This window comes from Chaetomium tenue, assembly GCF_020726465.1.
Source record: "Chaetomium tenue strain MPI-SDFR-AT-0079 chromosome Unknown F5144scaffold_6, whole genome shotgun sequence".
Taxonomy (NCBI): Eukaryota; Fungi; Ascomycota; class Sordariomycetes; order Sordariales; family Chaetomiaceae; genus Chaetomium; species Chaetomium tenue.
Genome location: NW_027117334.1, coordinates 2,286,718 through 2,312,830, shown reverse-complemented (window position 1 = coordinate 2,312,830; position 26,113 = coordinate 2,286,718). Strand labels below are relative to the sequence as shown.

Genomic DNA, 26,113 nt, shown 5'->3' with positions numbered 1-26,113 from the left:
TGGGCAGCGAGCCAAGCACATCCAGGCTCAGGGGCTTCGTGTGGAGAGATGTATCGCGTCTAATTGGCTGGATATCAGTAAATAAACACCCCAGTCATGCGGGTCCACGTGGATGGAGGAAGCAGGGACATTGCTGCCTTGCGAAAAAACTCCATGACATGGCTGCATGGGCACCAACTTTAATTCTTCGACTCACCTTGAAAGAGGAGAGGATACCCGTAACCTTGAGAATCAACCCAAGGTAACAATCTCAACAACCATGGAGGGAGGCACAGAGACTCCAGAGCTCCCCATCGCGCTGCGGCGCACACGGCGTAATCTGAGCCAATCACGAGCGTCGTCTAGCAGTCCAGCAGCAGCTCCCAAACAAACACCATGCAACTCACCCAAGCGACCCTCACGAGAGACCCTGGCTCTTCAAACTCCAAATAGGAAGAGGCACGTTCGGTTCTCAGATCCAGGCCCGCAGTCGGCTGGGAAGGAATGTCAACCCTCAACAACTGGGTTGACGCCCATGATACGACGGGCCTCTCTTGCCAGCAGTCGAACACAGCGTCGACGGTCCACCCCGGCCTGTCTATTTCCCTCAAACGGCAGCGGTATTCCGAGCCTAGACTCACAAGGCTCTCCCTTTGGCGGTGAGGTCCATTTCCTTCCTCTCCGCCAAGTCCTGGATGGCCGTGTCAAGCGCCGCATCCGGCGCAATGGCCTGAGCGAGGAGATGAACACCATCTTGAGCGAGAGGCGGCGACGGGCTGAGAAGGCCAAGGCGGAGATGGAGCGTCTCAAGGCCGAGCTGGCCGAGAAGGATGAAGAAATCGAGCGCTTGCATGACGAGACGGTGGTGCTCGACACGGAGCGCGTGTGGGACCTGGAGCAACAGGTTGCATCACTGAAGAGAGAGCTGGCCAGCCGTGCCGCGGTCCAGGAGGTGCCGAGCAGCCCCCCCGTTGAATGGGCCAGAGCTGCCCAGACTCCTCCTCAATCCGACAATTCCATGGAGTATGACATCGACGATGTCGGGACAGAGTTTAGCGAGAGCGCGAGGGCCGAACTGGCCTGCAGCACGCCCACCAGGCGAATGCGGACAGCATCCTTCCCAACCCCTCCGTCCACAAGCCCCGAGCCCCAACGCTCCGAGACTCCCTGCCGACGCTTGCCCACGCCACGCTCCAGTATGGGCACTCAGGCCTCACTGCCAGACCCAGAAAAGCAGCAGCTCGAACAGCAGCTCGAGCTCCTGCACCTCGAGGTCGCCAAACTGACGACCGCCCTGGAGTCCTACTCCGCCCTGACCTCCCGACTATCAGACAAGCTCACCCCCGCCCTCCCCCCCACAACCCCATCCCCCGAGTCGTCGTCGTCATCATCATCAGAAGAAGAAGCAGCCCCCAACCCGCACCCCCTCGAAACACAACTCACCACCCTCCTGCAAACCCTCTCCGACCGCACCACCGCCCTGACCACCCTCAACACCACGCTGCAATCCCTCGGCTTCCCCGGCAGCGACGCCTTCGAAGTACTCACCTCCCTCAACACCGCCCTGCGCGCCGCCCGCCTCCAACTCGAATACACCACCCCGGGCGAGAGCACCCTCCCGCTCACCGGCGCCGGCGCGCAAGTCCTCACCCAACTGCTCACCCACCTCCGCACCCTCACCGCGCAGAACCGCGACCTGCACGACGCCTGCGACGAGTACCACGCGCTCACCCTCTCCCTGCGCGAGCAGCTGCGCGCGCGCGTCGCCGTGACGGACGGGCTGCGCGCGCAGTTGGCTGAGGCAGAGCGCGAGATGCGGGAGCGGGAGGAGGGGCATGTCGCGGCGGTGGCGAGGCTGGAGGGGGAGTTGGCGCGCCAGCTGGCGCAGACGGACGCGTTGAGGATTGAGCTGGATACGTTGACGGCGGCGCATGTGGAGGAGGTGGCGGGGTTGGTGGGGGGTGTGGCGGAGAGGGATGGGAGGGTGGGGGGGCTGGAGGCGGAGGTGGTGAGGGTGGGGGGGGCGTTGGAGGTGGCGGAGGGGGTGGTCAGGGGGTTGAGGGAGGAGAATAGGAGGTTGGGGGAGGTGAGGGTGCGGGAGAGGGGGAGGGCGGAGGCGGTGGTGAGGGGGATGAGGGGGGAGTTGGAGAGGGTTTTGAGGATGGGGGAGGGGTTTTTGAGTGGGGATCTTGAGGGCGAGGAGGGTGAGGGGAGTGAGGTGGTGCCGCCACGGGGTGAGAGTAAGGTTGGGAGGGTGTTGGGTGATGATGATGCGAGGCCGTCGGAGAGGGCGGGTAAGAGGAGAAAGTATGATAGTGGGTTGGGGCTGTTGGATGAAGAGGTGGATGTTGCGGATGTGTGAAGGCTTCTCGGACGGATATGAACTGCTATATGAACAAGAGTATAGGGCTGGGACGGAGGATGTCTGGATAGCTATAGTTTTTTGTTGTTTATCTCTTGGCTTCTTCTCTTTTATTCTCGCCCTTCATTATCACGCAGCGCCACGGGAGCTTTTGCATATTATATATTGTTACTCATAGCCTCGGCCGTATACTGCTCAACTCACGCACCCAATGGTGCAGGACCCTTTGCAACTAACCTACGGCCTACCTGGCCCACGCCACGTAAAATCATCCTTCTCTGCCTTCAACGTCGGGTACGGCCCGGCCCCATCTTGCAGCCACTCCTCGTCGCTGCCCTCAAAACCCAGCTCCCGGCTCAGACCCAGGCAGCGATCCAGGTTGGGCTTCCACTCCTCCGAGGCCATTCGCAGAGAGAACGGGATCGCTAGCTCTAAGGGGTGGGCGTCCACCAGCCCCAGCTCCATCAACCGCTCTAGAAGCCCCCCTTGCTCGTCTTCGCTCGCATCCAACAGCGTGACGCACTCCTCGTCAAACAATCCAAACATCCCCAACCCCGCCGGTGACTTCCACCCTATGCCGGGAGTCAACCGATCCATCACCACGGGCCACGACTTCTGGCGGATTCCCCGGCGCGTGGCAACGCCCAGCTCCATCACAGGCAGCACGGGCGCGGGAGGGTCCGTGGGCGTCCACCTCTTCACCATGTGGTTGCACAGGGCGACGCGGACACCACCGCCACCACCACCACCATAACCACGACCCTCCCAGTCCCCCACCACCACCTTGGCGCGCAGCTCCTCCCAAATCTCCTTATGCCTCTCCCGCACATCACAATCCACATACAACATATCCGTCCGCCGATCAAACCAATTCTCCCGGCCCAACCACAGCAACCCCAGCTCCGCGGTCGACTCGCGCTGCGAGAGCGCGATAATGCGCGCCTCGCGACACACCTGCGCAATACGGCACGCGCGCGGCATCACCTTGTCGATCATGGTCTGGATGGCCGGGTCGTCGCTCCCCGGCTGGGAGGGGTCGGTCTCGGCGGCGGCGTTGCGGTGGTCGCGGGCGATGGCGAGCGTGCTGAGGGGGATGAGGCGGCGCGGGAGGCACAGCTCCCAGATCTGGGCGCGGATCTCGCGCGGCAGGGAGGGGAAGCGCGGGAAGGAGGTCTCGGTCTTGGTCTTGTGGCCTGCCGGGGCCGGGGCCGGGCCCATGGTGCTGGCAATGAAGGCGAGGTTGGCTGGGGTTAGCTGGTCTCTCGGCACTTGGATTTTGTTGCCGTGGATGATGAGGTCGACGAGCGTGATCTCGTCGTTCACGGTGCCCGCGTCAGTGGAACTCGTGTCGCCGAGCGGCGGGATATACTGGTGGTCGGTTAAGGTATCCACGTCAGTGGAACTCGTATCGCTGGGCGAGATGGCTTCGCCGGTCATGATATCTATGATAGCCTCGTCGATGGAAACCGCCGTATCGCTGGGCGAGATGGCCTGGTTGTTGGTGCTGGTCGAGGGGGAAAGAGAGCTTGAGGTTAGGCTCTGCGGGGTGGCCCCGCCGGACATGATGGCATCTGTGACAAGTGTGGCCTCATCGGGAACAATAACCCAAGCCTCGTTGGCGAGATTGGTATCGCCGGCCACGATGGTATCGTTGGTAAGGGAGGCCTCGTCGTGCGGGGTGGCCTTGCTGGGCAGGATGGCCGCGTCGGGCTTGTTGACCACGCCAGGCATGGTAGGATCGTTGGGATTGACGTTGGTTAGATTTCTCATGATCAGGGAGAAGTACCTAGCACTACTCCTGGTAGATACTGCGACGGATGTTATGATGGTTGTTGGTGATGGTATTTTGGTTATTGTTGGGTCGTTCGTCGACTAAAGTTTCTGCATCCTTGCCGGGCTTGTAAAAACATTAAGCAAGTAAAGAAGTACGCGAATAAGGGGCACATCAAAACAACCGCAAATGAACAAGTTATGCGGGAAACCACGTCTGCCAACACACGGCATCTTAAGAGGAAAGGTTCACCCATCGGAGCTGACGACATCGGGCGAGAGGCACCTTAGGCAAGAACGACAAACATACGAATCGTGAAATGACTATCACCATGACAGAGTTATTGTAGTTCGGTACCCAGGCATAGAGCAATGATCGTTGTACGCATGCTGGCCACATCAAAATCATTCACATGAGAGAAGGGCAGTGAATTACTGCATAGCATGAAGCACCCAAAGGACAAAGGACAATTGGCACCCCATGTGTTGGACGAAGCAAGAGGAGTTTAACAGTTGCCTTCAACTCAAAGAAGGAGAGGTAGTTCATTCAGTTCAATAAACAATCTACAATCTCAACTGGAAGTCAAACCTTATAGATGGGTGATTGTGGAGGATGATGCCAATGGCAGCAGCGAAAGAGGTAGTAGAAATGATGCCACCATTACCACAATTCGAAGACGATTCACACTATTACTTGGACCTGGAATCCTCTCAAGCAGATAATTTTGGTCCAACGCTTTTCTTATTCAAGTTATGAGATGTTGACTAGTTTGATAATACTACCCAGGTAGCTAAATAGCTGGAAATGAGGATCATAGGCCCCTCTCTGCCTTCAAGAATAGATCGCCGGAATGAGTACATCATTCACATGCAAACCGAAATATTACGGTCATACAATAGGTTGAAGCAGTAGGATGGTCATATAAAATCCACTAGTCATGAGATTATAGGTTTCCGTCTTTATATGGGCGTCATGAGCAGGTACCTAGGCAGGTACTGTTCACATACCTGCTGCCATCGAGGGGCGTGTGGTCAGTACAGTGTGGAACTTGCAATCATCGCACTGTATCTAATGTGGTTGGCACTTTGTCACTCGACAACCCGAAGCTGAATGGCAGCAGCTTGGCCCGTAAACGACCCGAATTCCTTTTCGAAGCGCTGAACACGAGGAAATCGTCTCAAGGAGCGTCGGTATCACTTTCTAATTTACATTTCGGAATTCTGCCTTCCTTCTGCTGTGTGATGTTGGACGGCAGCCTCGTCTCCAGCCACAACACCTCGATCCTTGCAGCCACTCACAATCTAATTAGCTTGACCGACTCGAAAAAACGCCCCACTGGCTCGAAAGCAAAAAGGAGTTGTCGTTTGCAAAGGCGGCCAGTGACCTCACGACAAAATCAACCTCGACTTTTTATCCCGTCGGTTCTGGCTTTATTCGACACATCGTTACTAACAGTTCAAGAGACCGCCTTATTTACCGCGTTTATCTATCATAACCACCAAACCAAATAAACGACATCTTCGCGGCATCTTTGAAAAAGTCAATATTCGCGACACGGCGACGCGAAAGTCGACCGTTGAAGGGAGCTGAGACACTTCCCTGCGAACCAAAGTTATCAAAATGGCACCGCCAAAGGTCGATCCGATCTTACTCTACGCCTTTTGCTTCAACATACAAAAGGAGCAGCGATTCAACCAGTCATGGGCCTGTGCCTTCCACACCAGCTGGTACACGGATGAGTCGCACTCCATGTGGGACTCCCTGGATGACCCCAATAAGAGACGGGAGATTCGATACGGGAACAACATTTATGTGCTGTTCCGCGCCCTTCTACATTGTAGGAAGTTTTATGGCCAGGACTCGCTCTGGGTCGCCATCAGTCGGGGTTTCAACACCAGCGCCACCATCGTGAAGGTGACGGCTGAAATCCTGACCGAGGCCCGAAGGGCCCAACGTGCCAAACCATCCAGGGAAATACCCGACACGGCACGCGCCGCCGATGACTGGATCGATTTTCTCGATAGCCAAGGCTCATACCCACGTGTGCTGTCTGACCCCGAAGTCCACAGCATTGCTGATGCCTTCTTCAAGACTCAGGAGAAGAAATACGTCAACGCCGCCAAGGTGCCCGTAACCGGGCGCCTGCCACCCCTATATGACCCCAGATTTGACATGCCGGCCCGCCCCAGCGGACTGCCTTCTCCTTCGACCAAGGGTGAAAGCCCAAGGGAAACCGACCGGCAGTGGCCGCCACAGTTCGGGCGCAAACGCTCTGCCTCTCCGCCAGCCGTTTCTAGTTCTAAGTCCAGGCGCCTTGACCATGACCCTCGCCGCCAGCATCGGCCGGAACCCGACAGGCATGGCGCTCTCGATGAGCTACCCAAGATTCAGCCGACCAGAAGCCCGCCACGGCCAAGCGCGCCGCGGCCAGCCCAGCCAAGTCAGCCGACGGCGCCAACGCAACCTCGGTCAGCTGGCCCGACAAGAGGAGGCGAGCGGTCAAACAATTCGGCCGCGCCAGCGCGGGAGCCACTACCCCCCAAACCTAGCGTTACGCTCCCCCCCAAACCTAGTGTGGCGGTTCAGAGAGAGGCCGCTCCTAGCGCCCCAGCGCATACGCTGCCTTCCCCACCCCCGGTCGTTGCACATGACGACTCGGCGCTGAAAGCGCGCATCGCAAGCTTAGAAAAACAGCTGGCCGAAGCCGAGGCCAAGAGCAAGTTGAGCGCTGCGCCGGCGAATCCAGCTCCCGCAACTGCCGTATCCTCTAGCCAACTCGGCAAGGACATGGTCGAACTGAAAAAGGAAATGGCGACAGCAACCGGCGCCATCAGCACCATGATGGAATCGATGCACTACATCGTCGACAACCTGAGCTCCGTACAGGAAGAAATCTCAGGCTTCGCCACCGAACAACAAACCCTAAAAGCCGCCCTCCCCCAACTTAGCAACGGCACCACCACCACCACCACCCCCAACCTCGACGCCCTCCTCACCCCCCTCCAAACCCTCATCACCGCCGTCAACACCCTCCAACAAGACGTCACCCACCTCAAATCCCACCCCCCCACCCCACCACCCGCCCAACCCCAACCAGACACCACCACCACCCGCCACCTCGAAGCCCTCCTCAAAGCCCAAACCGCCCGCCTCGACAAACTCAGCCACCAACTCGCCACCATCCAACACCACCAACAACGCGAAACCACCCCCCACCAACCCCAAGGAACCCAACAACCACAAACCCTCCGCCAAGCCATGGCCGCCGCCGAGCGCGACCTGCAGCACCACCTGAACAAGGTCCAAGCCTTCTACCACCGCAGCAGCAGCGTCGGCAGCGGCGGTGGTGGCAGTATCAGTAGCAGCGGTGCTGGTGGTAGCAGCCGCGCGGCCGTCGAGCGCACGGCCGACTTGCTGGCTGTGCTGGCGGATGGGGTGCGCGCCGCGCAAGCTGGGCAGGCGGGGGTTTGAGCTGAGATGGGAGTGGAGGTGCTAATTTAGGGGTAGGGGGTTTCAGGGCTGGAGAGTGGGTTGTCAAGGGGTCAAGGGTGGTGGTGGTGGTGGGGATTGGGGTGATTGTGGCGAGGGGGTCCCGGTTACCCGGCTACTGACTGGGTTGCCCGGTTGCCGGGTGCCGGGTGCCGGTTGCTGCTTGCTGCCCTGCCGCCGTTGCCGGGCGGTGATGAGGGTGGTGACGTGATGGGGTCGGGTGGAATGGGGTGGAAATGATGGATGTGACGGGCGGTTGCAGGGCGGGTCGCCCGTTGGCGGTTAAGGGACGCGCGGAAGCCGTGTACATGACAGATTCCTCGATTTGGACTTGGACTGTACGGTATGTAAGTTAGTTAAATTTGAAGTGGGTTGACCCGTTGGCACGTGGTTGGGCGAGGCTCCCGTTGCTGCGCGGACCGGCTTGGGGTCGAAGTTTGGCTGCCGCTGAGTCAGCTGCGTGATACCTAACCGCCGCCCTGCTGTGTGATGCGGGTAGTGGCGGTGAGTGCGAATCAAGGCTGCGGGCTCGGATAGGGTCGCGGAGTTGGCGCGGAATTGGTGCGAGGCGATCGTGGGAGATAATAAAACTCTGTTTTAATATAGGCTTTGATTTGCTGGAGGAGGTCACTTTGGGCGCTGGGTTCACCGCATCGGTTGAGTAGAGTCAATTCATTACGGTCACTGCGCCGTGACGTACGCTCTGAATGTCCGAGTCTTTATTCACGACGAAGCGAGCTGGAAACTTGCTCTCCGAATGTATTTGATATAGTGTCCTCAGGGGTATGTTTTCTCGGGGATTGGAGTTTCGGGCATAAAACGACTCGTCATCGTTTGACAACATCCTTGACCTGCGAACCGCCCCAGCCAGTGAGGTCGACCTCGACGGGGCGTCCTCCGCTACGGATAATCACCAAATGAAAGTCGGAGTCCGAGTCGTTTACTGCTTGGTGCTCGGTCCAAGCGGGGATGAAGGCGAAATCCCCCGGCCCGAGCTCATGCCGCTCCGGCTCCTCGTCGTCCCCTTTCGGTTGTGAAAGGAGCGAGCCCTGACCCGATACTGTGTAGAGGATGGTTTCTTGGACCGGGTTAAGAAGGGTAGGTGGATGATTGGCCGGATCTTGCCCTCCGAATGTGGCAGGAGTTCTGAGACACACGTACCTTGCTCGCCATGGTGGTGCACTGTCGAGGATGATTTCGGTTTTACGATGAGGACTGTGAAAAGGGGTTTGTATTTCCGGGCCAGAATATTCAAAAATGAGATTTGTTGTTGCTTACTTGATGTGCACATTTTGTCTGTCTTGTCGATCACTGCATGCCTGCTGACGACGCGAATCTCGGGTGTTTGTCCGTCTTCCCCCGACTGGGTTGCAGGCGGCAGAATATCTGCGGCTTTTGTGATGGCCACGGATGCCGGCAAGATCATCGGGAGTAGGTCCTCGATTAATGGTAATAGAGATGCCATTTTGCTCAGATATTTGCCCGGGAACGGCATTCGTGACTCAGCGAAGCCAGAGGCAAATAAATGGGGTGATAATGGGAAAGAGGACGAATGGGTGCTTTGGGCGATAGTCTCGCCGAAGATGGATTTAATGTAGGTATCGGGCCCGGTTTCGGTATATAACTGTCCAGCCCAGGACGCCAACAAATAATTACCCAACTCAGGCGCCCAAAAAAGCCAGCGTTTTCCGCCAAGTCAGCACCGACTGTCTTGCGTAACCTGGTCAGGTGGCCGAAAAGCTCATCTTGCTTCTCAATAAATGATTTTTGTGGTAGAGATATATTTTAGGTTGAGTCTGCGATTATGGGAAAAATACCGAAGTCCACGCCGTCGTCGTTGTCCTCGTCGTTGTCCTCGTCGTTGTCCTCGTCGTTGCCCAATATCTAATGTCAGAAAGGCGCAGTTCGGTGCGGGCCGAGGATGATGCTTCCTGTTTGAGTGGGGAAGGCCCACAAGGCGCTCGGGATTTCTTTGCGAGCCCCACAGCTGGCATCGGGAGCTAAGTATAAATTACATGCGAAGACGCGTGCGTAAGCAAATGCAGTGCAGCCCAGTTCATCTCAGCCCTGGTGTTGCATCGATGGGCCGCTTGAAGTTTTTCTACCGAATAGAGCTGTAGTCTGGACACGACTTGGCTTAAGGTTACCTGCCTAAACTGCAGATGGTGTTGAGCGTTGTGTGTACCGGCCGGGGATCTGTGTAAGATTCAGAAATATTTCAGTACGCAGCGAGGTAATTACCACGATTCAGATCGGTGGCAAGGGTGACAAGAGTTGCATCATCGATATGATACAGCGTGTACGCAGTACGTATGTATGAATACCGTTGATTACCTCTTCACCACGGCACGTAACCGAAGTATGCACGAAGTACACAGTACTGTGCCTCGCCCGGCACTTGATGCAATGCAGTTGACGCGGGGTGCTACCAAGCCTTCGTATCACGGTACAGACTCAAATGCCCCGCCAAGGTGGCCGCCGAGCCACCCTTCGCGGTTCCAATTCCGATCCATGACGATCACTCAGGCCATCGCCCCGCCGATGATGCGCGTCCGACATCATCAACTTGCTTATTAAACTTGCAAACTGTTCAAAAGAGCAATAAATATTAGTTATTTTCCGGCGCCGCCCTGTTCCTCGCAGCAAAGCAGATGACCGCGATTGACCATGGCAGAGTGCAGCTTCGACCCTTACCCACCCCCTGTGCCGATCCTCCATTGCCACCCCGGTGTCCTCGACGAGACCCATGGGTTTGCGAACCGATCAATGGATGATACTACACAAGATGATACTCCGCTCAGCGACAACTACCGCCATTTCGATGCGAACGACAAGGACGAGGCAAAAACTTCAGGTAGGTGTGCTAGATCTTTATGTGTCCGTGTCTGATGACCAGATAACGAACTGACTGCTTGCGCTTGCAGACTGCGAGCCCGGCGTGCGCTCCCTGGCTGCTCTCCCCGCGGAAATTCTCGCCAGCATACTTTCCTACCTGGCCCCGGATGACCTAGCTCATGTCTCAGGGACATGTCGCGCCTTGTATCGCCATAGCACAGACGATCGGCTCTGGCGACGCCATGTGCAGGAGAACTTACCGGGACAACAGATCACCTCCCCATACCCTTATGACGACTTTCGCGAGCTATATTCGGCCCACGACCCGCACTGGTTCCTTCCGAAATACAAGATTTGGTTCTCTGACAGTGGCCTTCCCGGGCGACTCATCATCACCCATTACAACCCGCGGGAAGGGACCATCGAAGGATATCAGCTCCTTTGCCAGAATGTCAACAACAGCGGTTTCCACACATGGCACGCGCCGGGACCCAATATCGTATCTGGCTTCAGCCCCTCAATCTATCTGCACACCGACATCCCTGCCTTCCGCGTGCGGGGCCGCATGCTTCTCACACATGACATAGGCATAACCCATACCAAAGAAAGCCGCGACGCACGGTATCATAGGGTGAATGGCTTCCAGTCGGAGATCCTCCTGAATTGGCCGGGCCCCCAGGCCAATTACAGGACCGGCTTTAGCTATGCCCGCTCCCTTTCACCCAGTGATCTCGCGGCCCGGGCGAGTCCCCGTTTCCCCCACAACCATGTTTGGCCGTCGCCGCGAATCGCAAGTAATCACCGCGTACTGTGCGCTGGTCTAGCGCAGCCCACGACTCTGCGGCCCAAAGATCGTGCTCGTTCCCGGAGCGAGGTTTGTGACAAGGCTTTCCGCCTCCACAAGTGGTTTCCAACATGCAACCCCGGACAAGCATTTACACGTATGTTCCTTCAACTTTTTGTTCTTGGCCCCTTCACTCCCATCCATACCATCATCAACCCCTAAACCTACCCCCAAAGCCCCCTCCCCGCTGACCACGCACCAACCCACCCAGCGGAACCCGGCACGCTCGCGGCCCATTACGTAGCACAAAGCGAAGCCCGTCAAGCCCTGCCCGGCCACGCATGCGTCAAGCTCGGCGAGGATGTCGAGACCTACTCCACCCTCGACCCGGCCCAATACACGCCCACCCCCACCAGACCCTTCCGCGGGATATTCGTCGGCGACTACGGCGGCCACGGCTGCGAGTTCATCTGGATCAACCAGCCCGACGACGACGACCCGCCGAGCATCGAGCGCAACGAGGGCGAGTCCGACGCGGATTACGCCGCGCGCCAGCTCCACGCGGCCATCTACCGCGGCCGTCTGGAGGCCGTCAAGCTGACGGGTGACGTCAATGTGCCGCGCGGCGAGTACACCTTTGTGGTGGATGAGCTGGGCGAGGCCGGGTTTGTGAGGGAGGAGACCAAGGACCCGTTCGCGGGTGCGAGGGTGGTGAGGAGTAGAGCGCAGCTTGCGAATCATGGGTTTCGGGATGGTGAGTTTTTCTTTTGCTGTTGTTGTTTGGTCTTTATTTCCTATCATATCGGGTTGGGCTTGGGTGGGAGGGTGAGCGGCTGCTAACTGACGGGCGACAATGCAGAGACGTTCACCGATGCCGAGCTGATGATTATATCGCCTGACCTGCTGGCGCATAACTGGCTGTCGTTGGGGCATATCAGCTACTTGAGGCGTGTAGACATTGATAGGTATATCTTCCCGGTTGAACACGGTGCTGGCATGTTGGGAAGCTGACCGGTTTTAGGTATCTGCGTGAGGCTCTCGGACCTATTAATTCGCCAGCTACACTCCCCCGCGGGGGGCAATTTTGGATGCGGTAGTATTTGGGTCAACGGGGAGATCATTTTATTTTGTATGGGCTGGGGAATAATGACATGGGCGCTGGAGTGATTTGTTTTGCCATGGTAAATGTTGTGGCAGGAACCACTTCACTTGGTAAATAGGCCCTAATTCAACAGCGGGAAGCTGAGTAGCTAAACACCAGATCAATCATATTATTACATTAAGCAAACAGCTTACTTGGACCTGTCTCCGAAGTTCATACGCCATGCTCTAACCAACAAGCTCAACCCAACCCCCGGCGCCCGCTGCTCATACGCGAGGAGTAACCAAAGCACATCGCTTGCCATACAACACAACAGAACTAAACACCCAAACCCAACTTCGCCCAAGAAACACCACCAACCCCGGCACTTTTCCCACTCCAAACCAGCCGGCCAACAAACTAATTGCTCCCCTCATTCCCATTCCCCCCATTAGCAACAACCCCCTGTCTCCTCATCCCCTCCCTCACCTCCTCCGCCTCCTTGCGAAACCCGCACCCAAACGTCTCCCCCGTCGACCACGTCAACCCCCCCTTACCATCCCCCGCCGCCCCACCACCACCCGTACACCGCGGGCAGATCTTGACACGATGCCACGCCGTCGCCAAATTCCCACGCACGTTGTAAATCCCGCGGTGGTTCTCCGGCTGGGTGTTGTACGCGTCGTCGGTGGCCTTGACCACCAGCGTGGTGCACTGCTTGGGCGCCTTGCGGTCGTGGCAGCCGCTGCGTTCGGCGGTGTTGGTGGTGTCGCAGGTGGTGTCGGTGGGGAGGGTGAGGATGGGCAGGGCGCCGACGTAGCGCCAGCGCGTCCAGGCCCAGGCCTTGTTGCCCGGGTGGGGGGACTCGGCGCGGTCGTTGACGAGCTCGGCCTGGTCCCAGGTCTTGCCGCCGTCGAGGGAGACGTCGACGCGCGTGATGGCGCGCCCGCCGCCGGAGTAGGCGTAGCCTTGCACGGCGACGGGCTCGTCGGCTGGAGTGGTGGGGGGGCAGGGGGTTGCGGGGAGGTTGGTATCGGTGGGCTTGGGAGTGAAGCCTACTTTTTTGGAGACGGCGGCCATGTCGAGGATGCGGCTGCCGTTGGGGGTGGTTGTGGAGTTATCGCTGGTGCCCATCCAGGGGACGCGGCCTCGACGCACGCAGTCGCCGACCCACACGCCGGTGATGGCACTGGTGACGGGCATTTCTTGGATGGAGACGGCGCGGTCCCAGTTGGGGTTGGCACCTTCGTTGGGGCCGAAGGACTTGTAGTCGCGGCGTTGCCACTGGCTCGTGCTTTCTTCGTCGGAGACGACGATCTTGCTCAGCCATTTCACGGAACGCGCCGCGACGTGCCCGGGCACGACGGCCCGCAACGGGAAGCCGTGATCTCTGGGGAGGGTTTCGCCGTTCATGCCAAATGCCAGAAGCACGTCGCCGCGCGGGTCGAGGGCCTTGGCGAGCGGAATGGAGGCGCCGTAGGCTTCGAGGCCGGTGAACTGGACGTGGAAAGCGTTGGCATCAACCTGGTCCTCCGTGTTAGGAATTTGGCTGCTGTTTGGCGTCGGTGATGCCGCATCACGGACTTTGAGCCCCGCATCGGCGAGAATATCAGAGAGCCGCACACCCTCCCACTCGGCGTTGCTGATGGCCCCTACGCCCCACTGCAGGCCGTTGGTCTTACCAGCATGTCGCGTCATGTCGTTCCGTCTATTCCCGCTACATTGCAGCACAGCCGTAACCTTGTGTGTCGGGAACTTTGTCTTCAGATCTTCCAAGGTGTACTGTTTTATCTCGCCGTCTGGGAGCTCGATGCTCAGAAGATGCTCGCCTGCTTTTGCCTCCTCCACTACCGGCACCCACATGTGGTGCCGGACGTAGAACAATTCATTCGGTGTCTTGAACGTGCGGTCGAGCTCCTCGTTTGGCGGCTCCGCGTTGCGCGGCTTAGCTGTGTGGGTGATAAGACGGGGGTCGCGTATCGGATCGTTCACGAAGGGGTCTTCGACGGTTTCAGCCGCCGGCAGCCCGTCGGGGCCAAGATCGGCTGCATCGATGAAGCCGATCTGGTACTGTTGCAGGATCTCACGGACGTGTGGCGCCTTGTGGATGGTGAAGATGTTCCAGTACGGCTCGATGCTTGCGCCGGCAGCACGGAGGATAACATCGCCACCGGGATGCGCAGCGATCCAGTCTGTAATATCGTAGACCTTGTCCTCGAATGTAACCCACGGCTGCGACGAAGAGGCATCGTGTTTTCGAATGTCGGCGAGGCGGAAACGGGGAAGCGACGGGTCGCGATCGTCGGTAGAGGCAGGGGCCCTATCCACCACCCCCGGGTTGTCCTCCGCGAGCTGCGAGTAAGCTAGAAGGGAGGCGGCGACGCCGCCGCCAACTAGGAAGCTCAATGGTGCGGCCCGGGCTTGGTAGGGTGGCGCGCGCCCTGTTGGTAGCTTGGGGTGCGGTACCCGCGGCGCATCGTTTGAAGGTCGGCGGGCGCTGATGTGTATGTGACGCGGCCGGAGCCTGTAGGGTCGGCATATTGCTAGCTCGGTAGCATCGCGTCGACCGAACTGACGGAGGATGCTGGTCGCAAGGTGTTTTGGAGTTCGTGTAGCCATTGTGAGCTCTCGCTGGGTGCCACAGAGCGAAGGCGAGGATCAAGTTGTTGCGCGCTGGCGCCGTCTGTCCCAGCGACTTTAGCACAGTGCTGAGTTCGTCGTGCCCCAGAAGATATCCAAGGTGGGCGGCTCTCTGGGAACTGCGACAGGTTACCAACGTTCCACGAAAGCAAAGTGAGACAACAGCTGAGTGGCGCGGCGTGTTGTCGGATCTGGGGGTCCAGGATTTGGGACTGGTTGGGAAAGAAGAGCGAATGCTTTGTGTCGGAACCTAATCTCCCACCTCTAACAATACCAGAAAACCCTCACCGCCTAAGGAAGGTGCCAAACACAATAAAGTAGTCATGTCTTCAACGAGCATCTGCCACGAGAACAAGCCAGGAAGGAGCTTGGTGCTTTACGCAAGGGTTGTTGGCAGGTGCGTCTCTGCGTCGACCGATGATTGCCGTTACGGCAATCGGGGTGGATCTCTTTTACGTCAGGTTCTGGGCACCCTGCAGGCCGGAAAGGTTCCCATACGCTGGGATCCAACACCATTGGCCAGCTGACCTCGTCTGAAAATTGCCCGTGGCTGCCCGTGACTGCCCGTAGCTCAACCCCTGCCAGCCCGCTGTGGCCAGACTCTGGGCTGCCGATGCCCGCCGAGAACCGGCGACATTCGTCCATTTTTGGGTTCGTTTCGACGTTGAACGGCTTCACGACGGCGGCACCGAAACTTGGAATCGACTCATTTTTTACCTGAGCACGCGATTTCAGGAATACCACAGTAAAATGACGAAATCCAAAGATGGAATCGCGAACAAACGCAGAAAAAAAAACCAAACCTCGATTGACTCATTAGCAACATCTCCCAGAAAAATGAGACAAACCCAAAGACCGACCGCCACCCTTTTATCTATCACAAGCAACACCGCCCAGCCCCGACCGCCGGACTCCACCTATCCCGACCGACCCGGCCCCGATGCCGGTCTCCACCACGGCTTCCCCGGTCAACCGACTTCCACCCGAACTCCCACCCGAACTTGCCGACTTGCCGACCACAACTTCACCTTCCGAGCCTTCCAAGCCCACCTCAACAGCAAACAGCAAAACACCATCCCCCCACCCCATCCACATCCACATCCACCACCTCAGCCAAGTCCACGCCCCTAATACCCCCACCGCGTACCCACCCCCGCCAGATGAATCGCCGGCCCCAACCTCCGCCCCCCGGCCCCGGCCCCGCGCCCCGGCGACGCCCCGCGCTCGAGCGGCTCGGCGTAGGACACGGTGCGCGCCGCCCTGGCCGAGACGCTTTTCTCGGGCGGTTCCTCCTCCTGGTTTTCTGCCTCGGAGGCGGTGGCGGCGGCGGCTTCGGCTTCGCGTTGGGCTCGGGCTTGGTGGCGCGTTAGCATGGTGGGTGGGGGGGTTGGCGGGGTTTTGCGGGTTCGGGTTTGGGAGGGGGTTGGTGGCGGTGCCTTGGGGAGAGCTGCTGTTGCGGGAGTTGAGCTGGTTGGGGTGGGTTTAGCCTTGGTTGCCTTGGGTGTTGCTGCGGCTTTGGCTGGGGTTGTTTTGGCCTTCGCTGCGGTTTTCGCTTTGGCCGGCGGAACCTTCGTCGGGGGCTTTTCAGCGGCCTTCTGGGAGGCTTTCCCCCTCGCCCCAGCTTTGCCGGTCGCTTTCGCTGGGGCTGCTGCCGCCGTCGCCGGTAGTGCCGGGTTTGGGGCCCAGGCTGCAGCTGCCCGCTTGGAGTGGGAGGTGCTCGGCGCCGAGGAGATGGGTGAACTACCCTCGGGCGGCGGGGCCTCGCGGGGTGTGATGGGTCCCGGAGGAGGGACACTGATTTTCATTCTGCCATGGTCAGCAATGTCGTGATAAGGAGCGAAGGTAAGAGTACTAACTTCTTCCTCGGCCGCTTTTGGGCCTGAGATCCCCCCTCCTCGGCTTTCTCGCCGCCCCGCCGCTTTGTAGCTCGCTCCCCGGCTGGACGGTTCTTCGACGGAACACGGCCATGGCCCGGGGGGAAATACGCCCGCCGTGCCACGTCGATGGGTCCCTCAGCATCCAGGGACGGTTTCATAATACACAGTTCAATGTGGCCTACCCGAGCGTCGAAGTCATCGTCAAGTTGGAGGCCGCACCACGGGCAATACTGAGCATCGTCGCGGCCATGGCCCCTGCAGAAAGCGAGGTGCTTCGACGCGTACATCTCGGAGAATAGGCTCAAGGGGAGCGCGCACTGCTCGCAGAAGCGCTTCCCGCCGCCAGCGGCCTCGCTGCCTTCGCCATGGTCATGGAGGGCCGCATCAGTGATACGGTCCCCGCAGGTGCCACACGCCCCCCAGTCCGACACCTGATTCTGCACGCCGGGGTAGCAGACATTGTCATGGTGCTGCCGGTCTGCGGCCACGTTGAGCATTGTGTGGTTGCGCCCACGCCGAGGGCAATAGGTCCAGGGCCCCTCGCGAGTGCGATCTGTCCATCCCTCGTCGGAAATCTTGACGGCGTCATCATCTCGTGAATGTACGTAAGATTCGAAGATGTGCGAGTGCTTCTGCATCATGTGGCGGTATCGCCACTCTGGCGACCAATGTGCGAACAGTTGGTCATCGCAGAAGTTGCACTTCTCTGCCACGTGCGTGTCTCGCAGATGGTTCTCTATCGCCTTCGGATCGTCCGCAGGATATACGGCATGGCAGTTCGGGTACGGACACCGCTCGATGCGGGACAATGCTAGGTTTCGCAAGTTGTGGTAGTCCCGCTGCAGCCGGCGCATCTCGGTAGGGGTCAGGACGGACAAGGACACAACCGGCACACTGTCGTGTCTCAGGTCGAGCAGCTTGTCCACTGGCGGCGCGTTGATGGGCACCGACATGTGCATCCGCACATCGAGCGGGTGGGCGTAGCTACGCTCCCGTAGTCGCTGACCCTTCTCAACCTTGGTCGTAGGTCGGAATCCTAGACTGTCCATGGAGTCGTGGACTTTCTTCACGGGCGCACCCCCCGGGTCCGTCGGATTTTCCTCCTCAAAATCGGGGAGCCCCGCAACTGCTCCCGGCAGCTTGGTACCTGGCGGTGGTCGTAAGGGGAACTCCTCAACTCCCCATATCACGGAAAGAGACTGCGACTGCTCTTCCCAGGGCTGGACTGTCTCCAACTGCATCGTGGCATTCTTCTCATTCAACTGCCAGTCGTAATGACGTCGAGGTACCGGAATTTGGTCCTGCTTGATAGTGCGGTACAGCAGCGCATCGGGCGTCTCGTAGATGTCATTAAATCCAAAAGGCTGCTTGGTTTTGAGGTCTCCGAACCCTAGTCAACGTTAGCAAGTGCATGCGTCCTCACGATCGCTTCGGCTTACGGGGCAGGTTTTTCGTTTCGACCAGAGAGACGCACAGGCGAGAGTCGACGATGAGTCTGCGCATCGACTCCCACTCGGCTTCTGTGGTCTTGGGGCCGACAAGGAGCTTTGGGTTGTTCTCGTCCAAATAGCTATCGGGCGGAATCTGACGGCCTTGCGAGATGGCAATCCATGACTTCTCATGCGAGTACAACTGCTCCTCATCAAGCTCCGAGGCAAGAGCTGAGAACACCCGGCCGGCAACATGCCGGAACTGATCCACGGTTGTGGTGTTCGGGTTGCAGGACAACGGTTCAATGACGTCGTCGGCGTCGCCGATCAGATAGCGCTTGAAAACAGGACGAAGCGACAGAAACTGGGGGTAGAGGCTCAGCCCGTTTGGCACCGGATCAACTCCTTTTTTTCCCGTCAAATATCTTACTCGCTCAACCATGAGCTCCATGACGGGCTGGAATGCCATATCCCAGCTGTCTCCATCGGTGCTTGATACGGGGACCTCAAGCGCTGGCTTTGAATCAAGAAAGAACCCGGGGCCCGGCAAATACACTTCGACGGCCTGGATCCGGGCAAAGCCCGTCGATACCATGGAGCTCATCACCAAGTCCATGATCCTCTGTCCCACCAATTGGACGTTTCCCACTTCGCTGTGTAGGATATACTGCCTCTCGTAAGGTAACGTCGTCCCAGGGAAAAACAGATGCCAGCGGTCGGTGGTCCCGTCGTTGCTCCCCGGGCCCGTTCTGGCTTGAAGCTGGGTCGAGGCGGTCTGGTCGTCCTCCCATGCCTTGACCATTGCATCCCAGAACGGTGGCGGAAAGGCCAAGCCGCCATATGTACCGCCCTCGTTGTCCCCGGGGGGATACCGTAGGGTGAACCAAGCATCCGGGATGGCAGGATAACCGGGGCGGCCGGGAATACGGCCGGCGGCGAGCACCCGACACACATTGGTCATCCACGGGACATACTGGTTCGTGTATATGACGCCGGCGGGATTTTCAGGCATCCGAAGGTAAGCAACATCGGGCCGGTTCATGTGGGGTGCTTGGGGCCAAACAAGGCTGACCTCCTGGATACGGTGAGAGTCATCGGGTTCCCATTTCCAAGGGATTGGGTCGGCTGGCCCGGCGACAAAGAGGACCTTGTGGGATGCCATCTGGTCCTCTACAGTCGCCCCTATCCTGTCACAGAGCCAATCCAAGGCCATCCGATCGTTGCTGTAGTCGCCAGGGCCCGCGGCCCAGATCGTGATACCGTTTCCCTTGAGGTCGCTGAGGAACTCGTCTCGCTCGGCCTGCGTCGCATATTTTTTGCGCTTGTCCATGAGATACAGACTGTAGTTCACGCCCGCCCGATTATCGAGGCAGAGTAGCCGGTCGACAGCATCGACGAACGTAAAGAGTCGGTCGGTGCGGAACCAAACCATGCCTTGGTAACCATGCATCTGGAACCAGCTCTCCTCTGGGCCAGACGACGGGCCTCCGAGAGCGGTAAAGAGGGGGGAAGGGCGGGCGCGATTCTTTGGTTTCTCTGGGCTGAGGGGTCCCTGGGCGGCCTTCCCTGTGCGGACGCGGCGAGCAGCGCCTCCGCGGAGCTTCAGTGCGCCAGAGTCGCTAAACGAAGTGTCGTCCGGCGTATCCTCGTCGTTCTCGATGGACGCAGTGGATTCGGAGTCTTGTTCGGGTTGTTCACCGCCTCGAAGGCGGACAGGCGGCATAACCGTCGAAGCCTTCGCCAGCCCCTGCCACCTCTCCTTGACATAATAAGCCTCCATCGTCAGATCCGGTGCTGCCACACCACCAACGTCAGCATCACACCCCCCAACAGCAGCAGCAACCACAACAAACTCACCTCTCACCCCCACATCCTTCCCATAAACCCTCTCCGTATACCCATCCAAAAACCCCAACACCCTTCCCTCCTCATTCTCACCCTCACCCTCACTCCCACTCCCACTCCCACTCCCACTCCCACTCCCCTCCCCATCACCCCCCTCACCCCCCACACCACCCACCACCCCCATCGGCGCCACCGGCAACCCAAACCACACCAACGCCAACTTAAACCCCAAATCCGCCTTGCCCGCCCACTCCTCAAACCTTTCCGTCCTCAACAACTCCGCATATCGCCACCGGTTCTTCTCCTGGATCGCCGCCAACGCACCCCCACCGCCTCCCCTTGTGGTGTGGCGCCTTGGAGTGGGACAAGGCCTTAGCAGCTCCTGCTCGTGGGCTGTGAAGTAGGCTGAGAGGATGGAGTCGATTGTCTGGGAGGGGTCGTGCAGGAGGCGGTTGAAGGCGGTGTGGATGGCGGTGAAGTGGGGGGTGGAGGGGTTGATGGCGGGGTTGTAGCGGGCTGAAGGGGGGGTGGAGGGTTTGAGGAGGGGGGTTGGGGTTGGGGTGGGGGGGTTGGTGGTGGTGTTGGTGGTGGGTTTGGTGGGTTTGGTGTTGATGCTGACGCTGACGCGGCGGCGTTTGGGGGTTGAGGTTGGGGTTGAAGAGTCGCCGGGACGCTTTTTGGCCGTGGGGAGGAGATTGGCGAGGTTCCAGAAGCTCATTGTGGTGGTGGTTTGGTTGAGTGGTCAATGGCGGGCTTGCTTGCTGTCGTTCTCGGTGTGGTGTTGCTGACCCCTAAACTGGACATGAACGCTGTGGTTGGTTCTGGGCGCGCAAGTTGGGCAAAAAAAGAGAAGGTTCGAGTGAACTGTCTCAGTGAAGCTCCACGGTAAACATATCCAGATTGAGGGACAAAGACCCCGGTTGTTGGCTTTGAGCTGAGCAGCACATTCCAGCCGAGCTACGCCGCGCTCACCGTCCCAGCTCACCATTGTCCTTTGTTTGGAGCTCTCAGGTGTTACGAAAGGCTCAAATGCGAGTTTCAACAAAGATGTAGTGCCTATATGCAAACGGACAACTTCCCGCGTCGTGGTTGCATAGTGTTGCGCATGTGGCAAAGGCTCGCGCTGCGTCGTTGCCGGAATAGGCATTGGGCGGGCTGGGCGGCACCGCAAACTTTACCAGCCGTCAACATCACCAATGAGGTCTACTATGACCTAGGAGTGCGTGGCCCCTTCGATTAAGAGTAGAATTTGACATTCTCTGACAATATAAGCCCCAGGCGCTCTTCTTGGGTCCGTTGCTGCCTGCCCCTGATGTTTATGGGATAAGCTTGTTACCGCCAAAGCATACTAAACAACCACAACCATTGATCTACCTCCCAGGTTATGCTTGCTTGGTCAGACACATGTTAAGCCTAGGTTCCATGTCAGCACATAGGGCATGCTGCACAGAATGATATTGCTTAAGTACGATGTCCCTCGAAACGATGAGCATGAGTCTACCTGCCCAGTCCGTCAAATCACCGCCCCTTACTCACATACCGAGCGTCCCATTTCGCCAAAAAAACACTACTCACCAAGCCAGGTACTCACCGCTGCAGCACAGCACCCCCCTCCCTTTCTCCCTCCCCCTCTCACACCAGTGCCCTTCAAGCAGCACTAACACCGCCACGCCCCCTCTCCCTCTCCGCCTCCCTCACCAGCCCCTCCAACCGCTCCTGCACCTCCACAAAGATATTCAGCGCCTGCCCCAACTTCCTCTCACACCCGCCCCCCTCGGCCCGCGTAAACGCCATCCGCCAGCGCGCCTCATCACCACCCCCCACCGCCAACCTCTCCAGCCTCACACGCTCAGCCTCTGTCGGAGCAGCACCACCACCCCCGGAAGCAGCACCAGCACCAGCAGCAGCAGCAGCGGCCTCATTCATCAGACGGACGGCCTCCCCCACCCTCGCCCTCCCCGCCCACCCCTCCAGCGGCGTCGCCGCCAGCTCGGCCAGCAGCGGCGGCGAGACGGTGAGGTGCGCGATGCCGGCGAGCTGCATGACCTGCTCGATGGAGGTGAGGGAGGCGGCGACGACTTGGGTGTTGTTGTTGTGGGCCGGGGTGGGGCCGGGGTTGGGGTTGGGGTTGTTGGGGTTGTTGGGGGGGAGGGAGTGGAGGTAGGACTGGGCGGTGGCGGTGAAGGGGAGGACGGGGGATGGGTCGGTGTAGCTGTGGAGGGGGGGGGGAGGGGGGTGTTAATTTGGGGGGTTGGTTTGGGTGGGGGGGAGAGGGGGCGGGGGGGGCTTACGTGGGGTCAAAGTGTACGCGCAGTTCGTTGACGTAGGGCGCGATGTAGCGGCATCCGGCGGCTGCGGCTAGGGCGGTTTGCTCGAGGCTGAAGACGATGGTGGCGAGGGTGGTTATGCCCTTTGCCTCGAGCTCGCGGCAGGCTTGGAGGCCTTCCCAGGTGGCGGGGATTTTTATGCAGATGCGGCGGGTGTCGATGTTGAGGAGCTGGTTGACGTGCGAGATGATTCCTGAGATGAGATGTTAGTAGGTATCCGAGGAATATAACCTGGTTGGCGCCATCACTCACTCTCGGCATTCTTGATGGTCTTTTGAGTATCATAGGCTAGCTTCGGGTTGGTTTGCACGTGGAGGTAGCCGGTTGTGTGAGGGGCGATTCTGAGGGAGAGGCCGACCATCTGCAGCCATGTTGGCGTCTTGTTCAGGGGTTACCACGGGAGGTGCCTACCATCAGCTCGACTGCCAGCTCCTCAAATGTTGCGTCTGACTGCTTTCCGAACAGCCAGTGAGCGATGTTCAGCGACTGGGTGATAAACTTGCGGTGAAGCGGCTTCCCATCGTCGTCGACCCTTGTCAACTCGGCAAATGCGATGGCCTACGGCGTCCACAGCCATTCGGTTTATCAGCCGTGTCCCTGCCACTTTGAAAACAGCAACACTGACCTGATTTGACGTGCAGTCCACAAATGGGCCAAGCTTCGCGGCCGCTAAAGAAGTCAGCTGTTGTGTCACACGAACTGAACCCCTCATGGCAACTTGCCCTCGGCATCAAGCGTATCACAGTCCACGGTACTCAAAGTCCGCAGATGGTCAAGGAGGCTAGCGGCCATTTTGCAATTGGCTTTGGAGTTGCGCGGGCGTTTTAAGCTGCTGAATTCGGTAGGGAGTGAAAGGAGAGGATGCTGGAGTTGCTGGACTTGCTGGGGATATTGTGATTTATAATTTTATTCTAGGCGCACTAAAAAGTTGCTTCCTTCTTCAACGCTGATGAACAGCACATCACTCCTTAGTACCCTACACACGTCAAGCACAACATTAGACGAGGCGAGTGATGATGTGAGTGCAGCGGGGTCCGCCGGTTCTATTCGGGAATATCCCACTCTTGCCCGCATGGCTCCGGGGCCAGTTGAATGGGTGAGCCACCGCTTTGGCTCTCTGCTCACGGAAACCCCGCCGAGGAGAAGCCTGGCGGTAACCTTGTTTGCTCTACCCTCCGACCGTCCTCCAACACGATGTATCAAGGCCACAGCTCGGCTTTTAACTAAAGATATCATCACAAGGGTTCGAGTGCGTATATAAGATGAGCTTTATAGATATTGGATGTCCTAGATTGGGCTCCCCCCTATGTAAATTGTAATTGTAATGAGGGGAGGTCAACAGATTGATACTTTTAAAGCAAGCCCCAGTTCTCCTCTACCGTTGGAATATCTAGGTATGAAAAGAGAAACACTTAATATTAATAAAGAATGGTTCTCAACAAGTTAAACCTGCTAAACAAGGCCCCAATGCTCTGCATTTAGGTGGTAGTTTAGTTCTACAACCCCGGATAGCACTGGGCCACCCGGTGACCGCCAGTAGGCAGTTGAGTTAGAGCTGTGCAGAGTCATATAATCATATTTAAGCTACACCCGTTTCTAATCTAGATATGCTGTGAGGGCTGCGAGGTTTCAGTTATCGGGGCCAATTTTCTTGTCCGCTTTTGTTGCACAAGAACTTGTGCTGGAAACACCACGACTTCATCGTCGTCGTCTCCCTTGCGCACAACTAGAGGAAACAAAACGACCCTTACCACAGCCTCTTCACGTTCAAGATCCGCTGCTTCTTGTTCGCCGCCCGGTTGAGCCATCAATGCCGCATTGAATCTCACCGTTGCAGCCAAGTCCCCATTGTCGTCATACTGGGGCAGCAACGGAGGGAGCATCATGTAATCTGCGAGTTGGGTGCGCATAAGAATCGACAAATCTGCTGCGTCATTGACGACTCTGCGAAGCTGTACCCGGATCTGGTCCAGCAGGTTTGACGGAGGTGGTAGGATTTGCGACAAGGTTTCCAGGATTGACTCGGCAACAGCCAGAACATCCTGGTCCCGTTGCATTTGGAACACTGGTCGTTTGGAAAGCAAACCCAACGTAGTGGCTCGCCAGGCGTGAATGGTCGCCGGTGGTCCGATGTCTGACAGCTGCTTCTCCAGGGTTTTCAGTTTCAGGCGTTGCTCCCGACCCATCCCGAAGAGGTACCGCGTGAAGATATATTCCCATATCATGGTCATAACCATCGAGGCGAAGATGTCACGTCGCTTGACTCGGTCGTTGAGGTATGTGTCAACATCCGAGCCGTCGAGAATGGAGTTGTCTAGCCTATCGAGGACTCTCTCGTCCTTGATGTCCGAAGAGAGGCGACTAGCGCGCATGTCGGAAAATTTTGAAAAGCGTAAAACCCACTGATTGACAGCCTTGAAGAGTTGTTGGCACCGCATGTCAAAGTAGTCAACATCGTATATTGCCATACTTTGACTATGCTGTGATTTGAGGACATCCAAGCTTGTTGGTACGCCATGAGTCGCATGAAGCACATCGGGATCCTCTCTGTTCGATGTGGCCGCTGGGGTGTCAGAGCTGGGCTTAGGCTGCTGAAGACCCTCGGATTTCAAATTTGGAGACGGTAGTGGTGAGATTGGTCGAGGCGATTGGGTTTTCGAGTCGAAACTCATGTTCTCGAGGTTCATGATCGACCCCGGCCTCTCGGCGCTTCTCTTCGTAACAACTTCCTTCGCCATGGCCATAACACGGCGGTAGGCTTTGGAGTTAACGACAGCATTGTCGAACTGGAACTCCATACCTTCGGCCACGGTATCCCCACCCCGGAAGATAGTGTCGGCGGTGTTCTTGGAGCCCAGGACGGACTCGGCAATCTGGAGTTGAGGATTCGCGTATCGCAAAGACTCAGCCTTGGTCGCTTGCCTTTCGAGAAGGCCCTTTCCGTTTCTGACACCCTCCAGAATTTCATCAATGGAGTTCATGTGGAGGATCTGGACCAGGAAGGCCACAGCGGACTGCTGCCCCTGAAGAAGCGATAGGTAGCCCTTCATCTCGCTCTCATTCCACACGATGCGCGATCTACTCCATAATTTCCTCGCGAGAGAGCGACGAGATTCCATCAGAGCTGCCTCATCGCACAGCTTGTCGAGGGAATCCTCAAAGCACGTCAGCACCACCAAACATCCGGTGAGCGTCGTATCGAGTGTGACGATGACATCAGGCCGGTCGCGAATCGTGTGGTTCTGAAGGACGAGTGTCTGCAGCTGCGATAATCCTGCCTTGATCGCGCGGCATTGCGACGAAAGCGCTGTGATGGTGACGTGGGCATTTTGGAACTTGGTGCGAAGGGTGTCGAGGAAACGGCCTGCCTGAACGCAGACTCCTGCAATGCCCGCAATGGACGCCGTCACGGAGAGGGGATCCATTGCGACAACACTGATTATTGGTTCCTTACCAAGAACTGCGAGAGTGGTCGACAGCAAATGTCGCGGTCAGTTGCGCGTGGGTAGGTAGGCATATTTCTAGTTTACTCATTGAGGCTGTGCTGCAGGTGAGGCTCATCGCGCTCATCGCAGCATATAACTGATTGGTCGATGCATGCTCTCATTGACGTCGGGCTCCCTTCTCGGGGTTGTGGGCGGGAATACTGGTCGTCTCCATGCCATGCCCCAAATTTCCCGGAGTCGCATGCCA

The 26,113-nt window shown here is 58.1% G+C and overlaps 9 protein-coding genes across 9 annotated transcripts; 3 read left to right on the top strand and 6 right to left on the bottom strand.

The window, feature by feature from the left end:
- Positions 1 to 259: 259 nt before the first annotated feature.
- Positions 260 to 2,341, top strand: F5144DRAFT_595457 (uncharacterized protein; the record flags this gene model as incomplete). The annotated part of the gene is made up of 2 exons (XM_066790693.1): positions 260 to 2,055; positions 2,161 to 2,341. The coding sequence occupies 2 exons, from the start codon at positions 260 to 262 to the stop codon at positions 2,339 to 2,341; spliced, it is 1,977 nt and encodes a 658-aa protein (XP_066639981.1).
- A 237-nt stretch (positions 2,342 to 2,578) lies between these two features.
- On the bottom strand, positions 2,579 to 4,072 carry F5144DRAFT_539262 (uncharacterized protein; the record flags this gene model as incomplete). Its single annotated transcript, XM_066787117.1, has 2 exons — positions 2,579 to 3,609; positions 3,685 to 4,072. The coding sequence occupies 2 exons, from the start codon at positions 4,070 to 4,072 to the stop codon at positions 2,579 to 2,581; spliced, it is 1,419 nt and encodes a 472-aa protein (XP_066639980.1).
- Positions 4,073 to 5,861: 1,789 nt separating this feature from the next.
- F5144DRAFT_595456 (uncharacterized protein) lies at positions 5,862 to 7,583 on the top strand (the record flags this gene model as incomplete). The annotated part of the gene is made up of 1 exon (XM_066790692.1): positions 5,862 to 7,583. The coding sequence occupies one exon, from the start codon at positions 5,862 to 5,864 to the stop codon at positions 7,581 to 7,583; it is 1,722 nt and encodes a 573-aa protein (XP_066639979.1).
- Positions 7,584 to 8,428: 845 nt separating this feature from the next.
- F5144DRAFT_550819 (RmlC-like cupin domain-containing protein) lies at positions 8,429 to 9,066 on the bottom strand (the record flags this gene model as incomplete). The annotated part of the gene is made up of 3 exons (XM_066787655.1): positions 8,429 to 8,661; positions 8,763 to 8,816; positions 8,880 to 9,066. The coding sequence occupies 3 exons, from the start codon at positions 9,064 to 9,066 to the stop codon at positions 8,429 to 8,431; spliced, it is 474 nt and encodes a 157-aa protein (XP_066639978.1).
- A 1,020-nt stretch (positions 9,067 to 10,086) lies between these two features.
- F5144DRAFT_582762 (uncharacterized protein) lies at positions 10,087 to 12,506 on the top strand. Its single transcript, XM_066789518.1, has 4 exons — positions 10,087 to 10,455; positions 10,526 to 11,377; positions 11,492 to 11,974; positions 12,080 to 12,506. The coding sequence occupies exons 1-4, from the start codon at positions 10,269 to 10,271 to the stop codon at positions 12,229 to 12,231; spliced, it is 1,674 nt and encodes a 557-aa protein (XP_066639977.1). The 5' UTR covers positions 10,087 to 10,268; the 3' UTR covers positions 12,232 to 12,506.
- On the bottom strand, positions 12,438 to 15,138 carry F5144DRAFT_356663 (Oxidoreductase, molybdopterin-binding domain-containing protein). Its single transcript, XM_066784350.1, has 2 exons — positions 15,079 to 15,138; positions 12,438 to 14,984 (listed from the first exon to the last, which is right to left on the bottom strand). Exon 2 carries the CDS (start codon positions 14,918 to 14,920, stop codon positions 12,722 to 12,724), a length of 2,199 nt encoding a protein of 732 aa, XP_066639976.1. The 5' UTR covers positions 14,921 to 14,984; positions 15,079 to 15,138; the 3' UTR covers positions 12,438 to 12,721.
- A 1,165-nt stretch (positions 15,139 to 16,303) lies between these two features.
- F5144DRAFT_582753 (uncharacterized protein) lies at positions 16,304 to 20,218 on the bottom strand. Its single transcript, XM_066789517.1, has 3 exons — positions 20,106 to 20,218; positions 18,258 to 20,042; positions 16,304 to 18,208 (listed from the first exon to the last, which is right to left on the bottom strand). Exons 2-3 carry the CDS (start codon positions 20,026 to 20,028, stop codon positions 16,743 to 16,745), a joined length of 3,237 nt encoding a protein of 1,078 aa, XP_066639975.1. The 5' UTR covers positions 20,029 to 20,042; positions 20,106 to 20,218; the 3' UTR covers positions 16,304 to 16,742.
- Positions 20,219 to 21,580: 1,362 nt separating this feature from the next.
- Positions 21,581 to 23,616, bottom strand: F5144DRAFT_356393 (uncharacterized protein). Its single transcript, XM_066784349.1, has 6 exons — positions 23,143 to 23,616; positions 23,046 to 23,089; positions 22,832 to 22,978; positions 22,673 to 22,781; positions 22,385 to 22,613; positions 21,581 to 22,305 (listed from the first exon to the last, which is right to left on the bottom strand). Exons 1-6 carry the CDS (start codon positions 23,210 to 23,212, stop codon positions 21,741 to 21,743), a joined length of 1,164 nt encoding a protein of 387 aa, XP_066639974.1. The 5' UTR covers positions 23,213 to 23,616; the 3' UTR covers positions 21,581 to 21,740.
- A 39-nt stretch (positions 23,617 to 23,655) lies between these two features.
- On the bottom strand, positions 23,656 to 25,845 carry F5144DRAFT_595451 (uncharacterized protein; the record flags this gene model as incomplete). The annotated part of the gene is made up of 2 exons (XM_066790691.1): positions 23,656 to 23,724; positions 24,379 to 25,845. 2 exons carry the CDS (start codon positions 25,843 to 25,845, stop codon positions 23,656 to 23,658), a joined length of 1,536 nt encoding a protein of 511 aa, XP_066639973.1.
- Between the last annotated feature and the right edge of the window lie 268 nt (positions 25,846 to 26,113).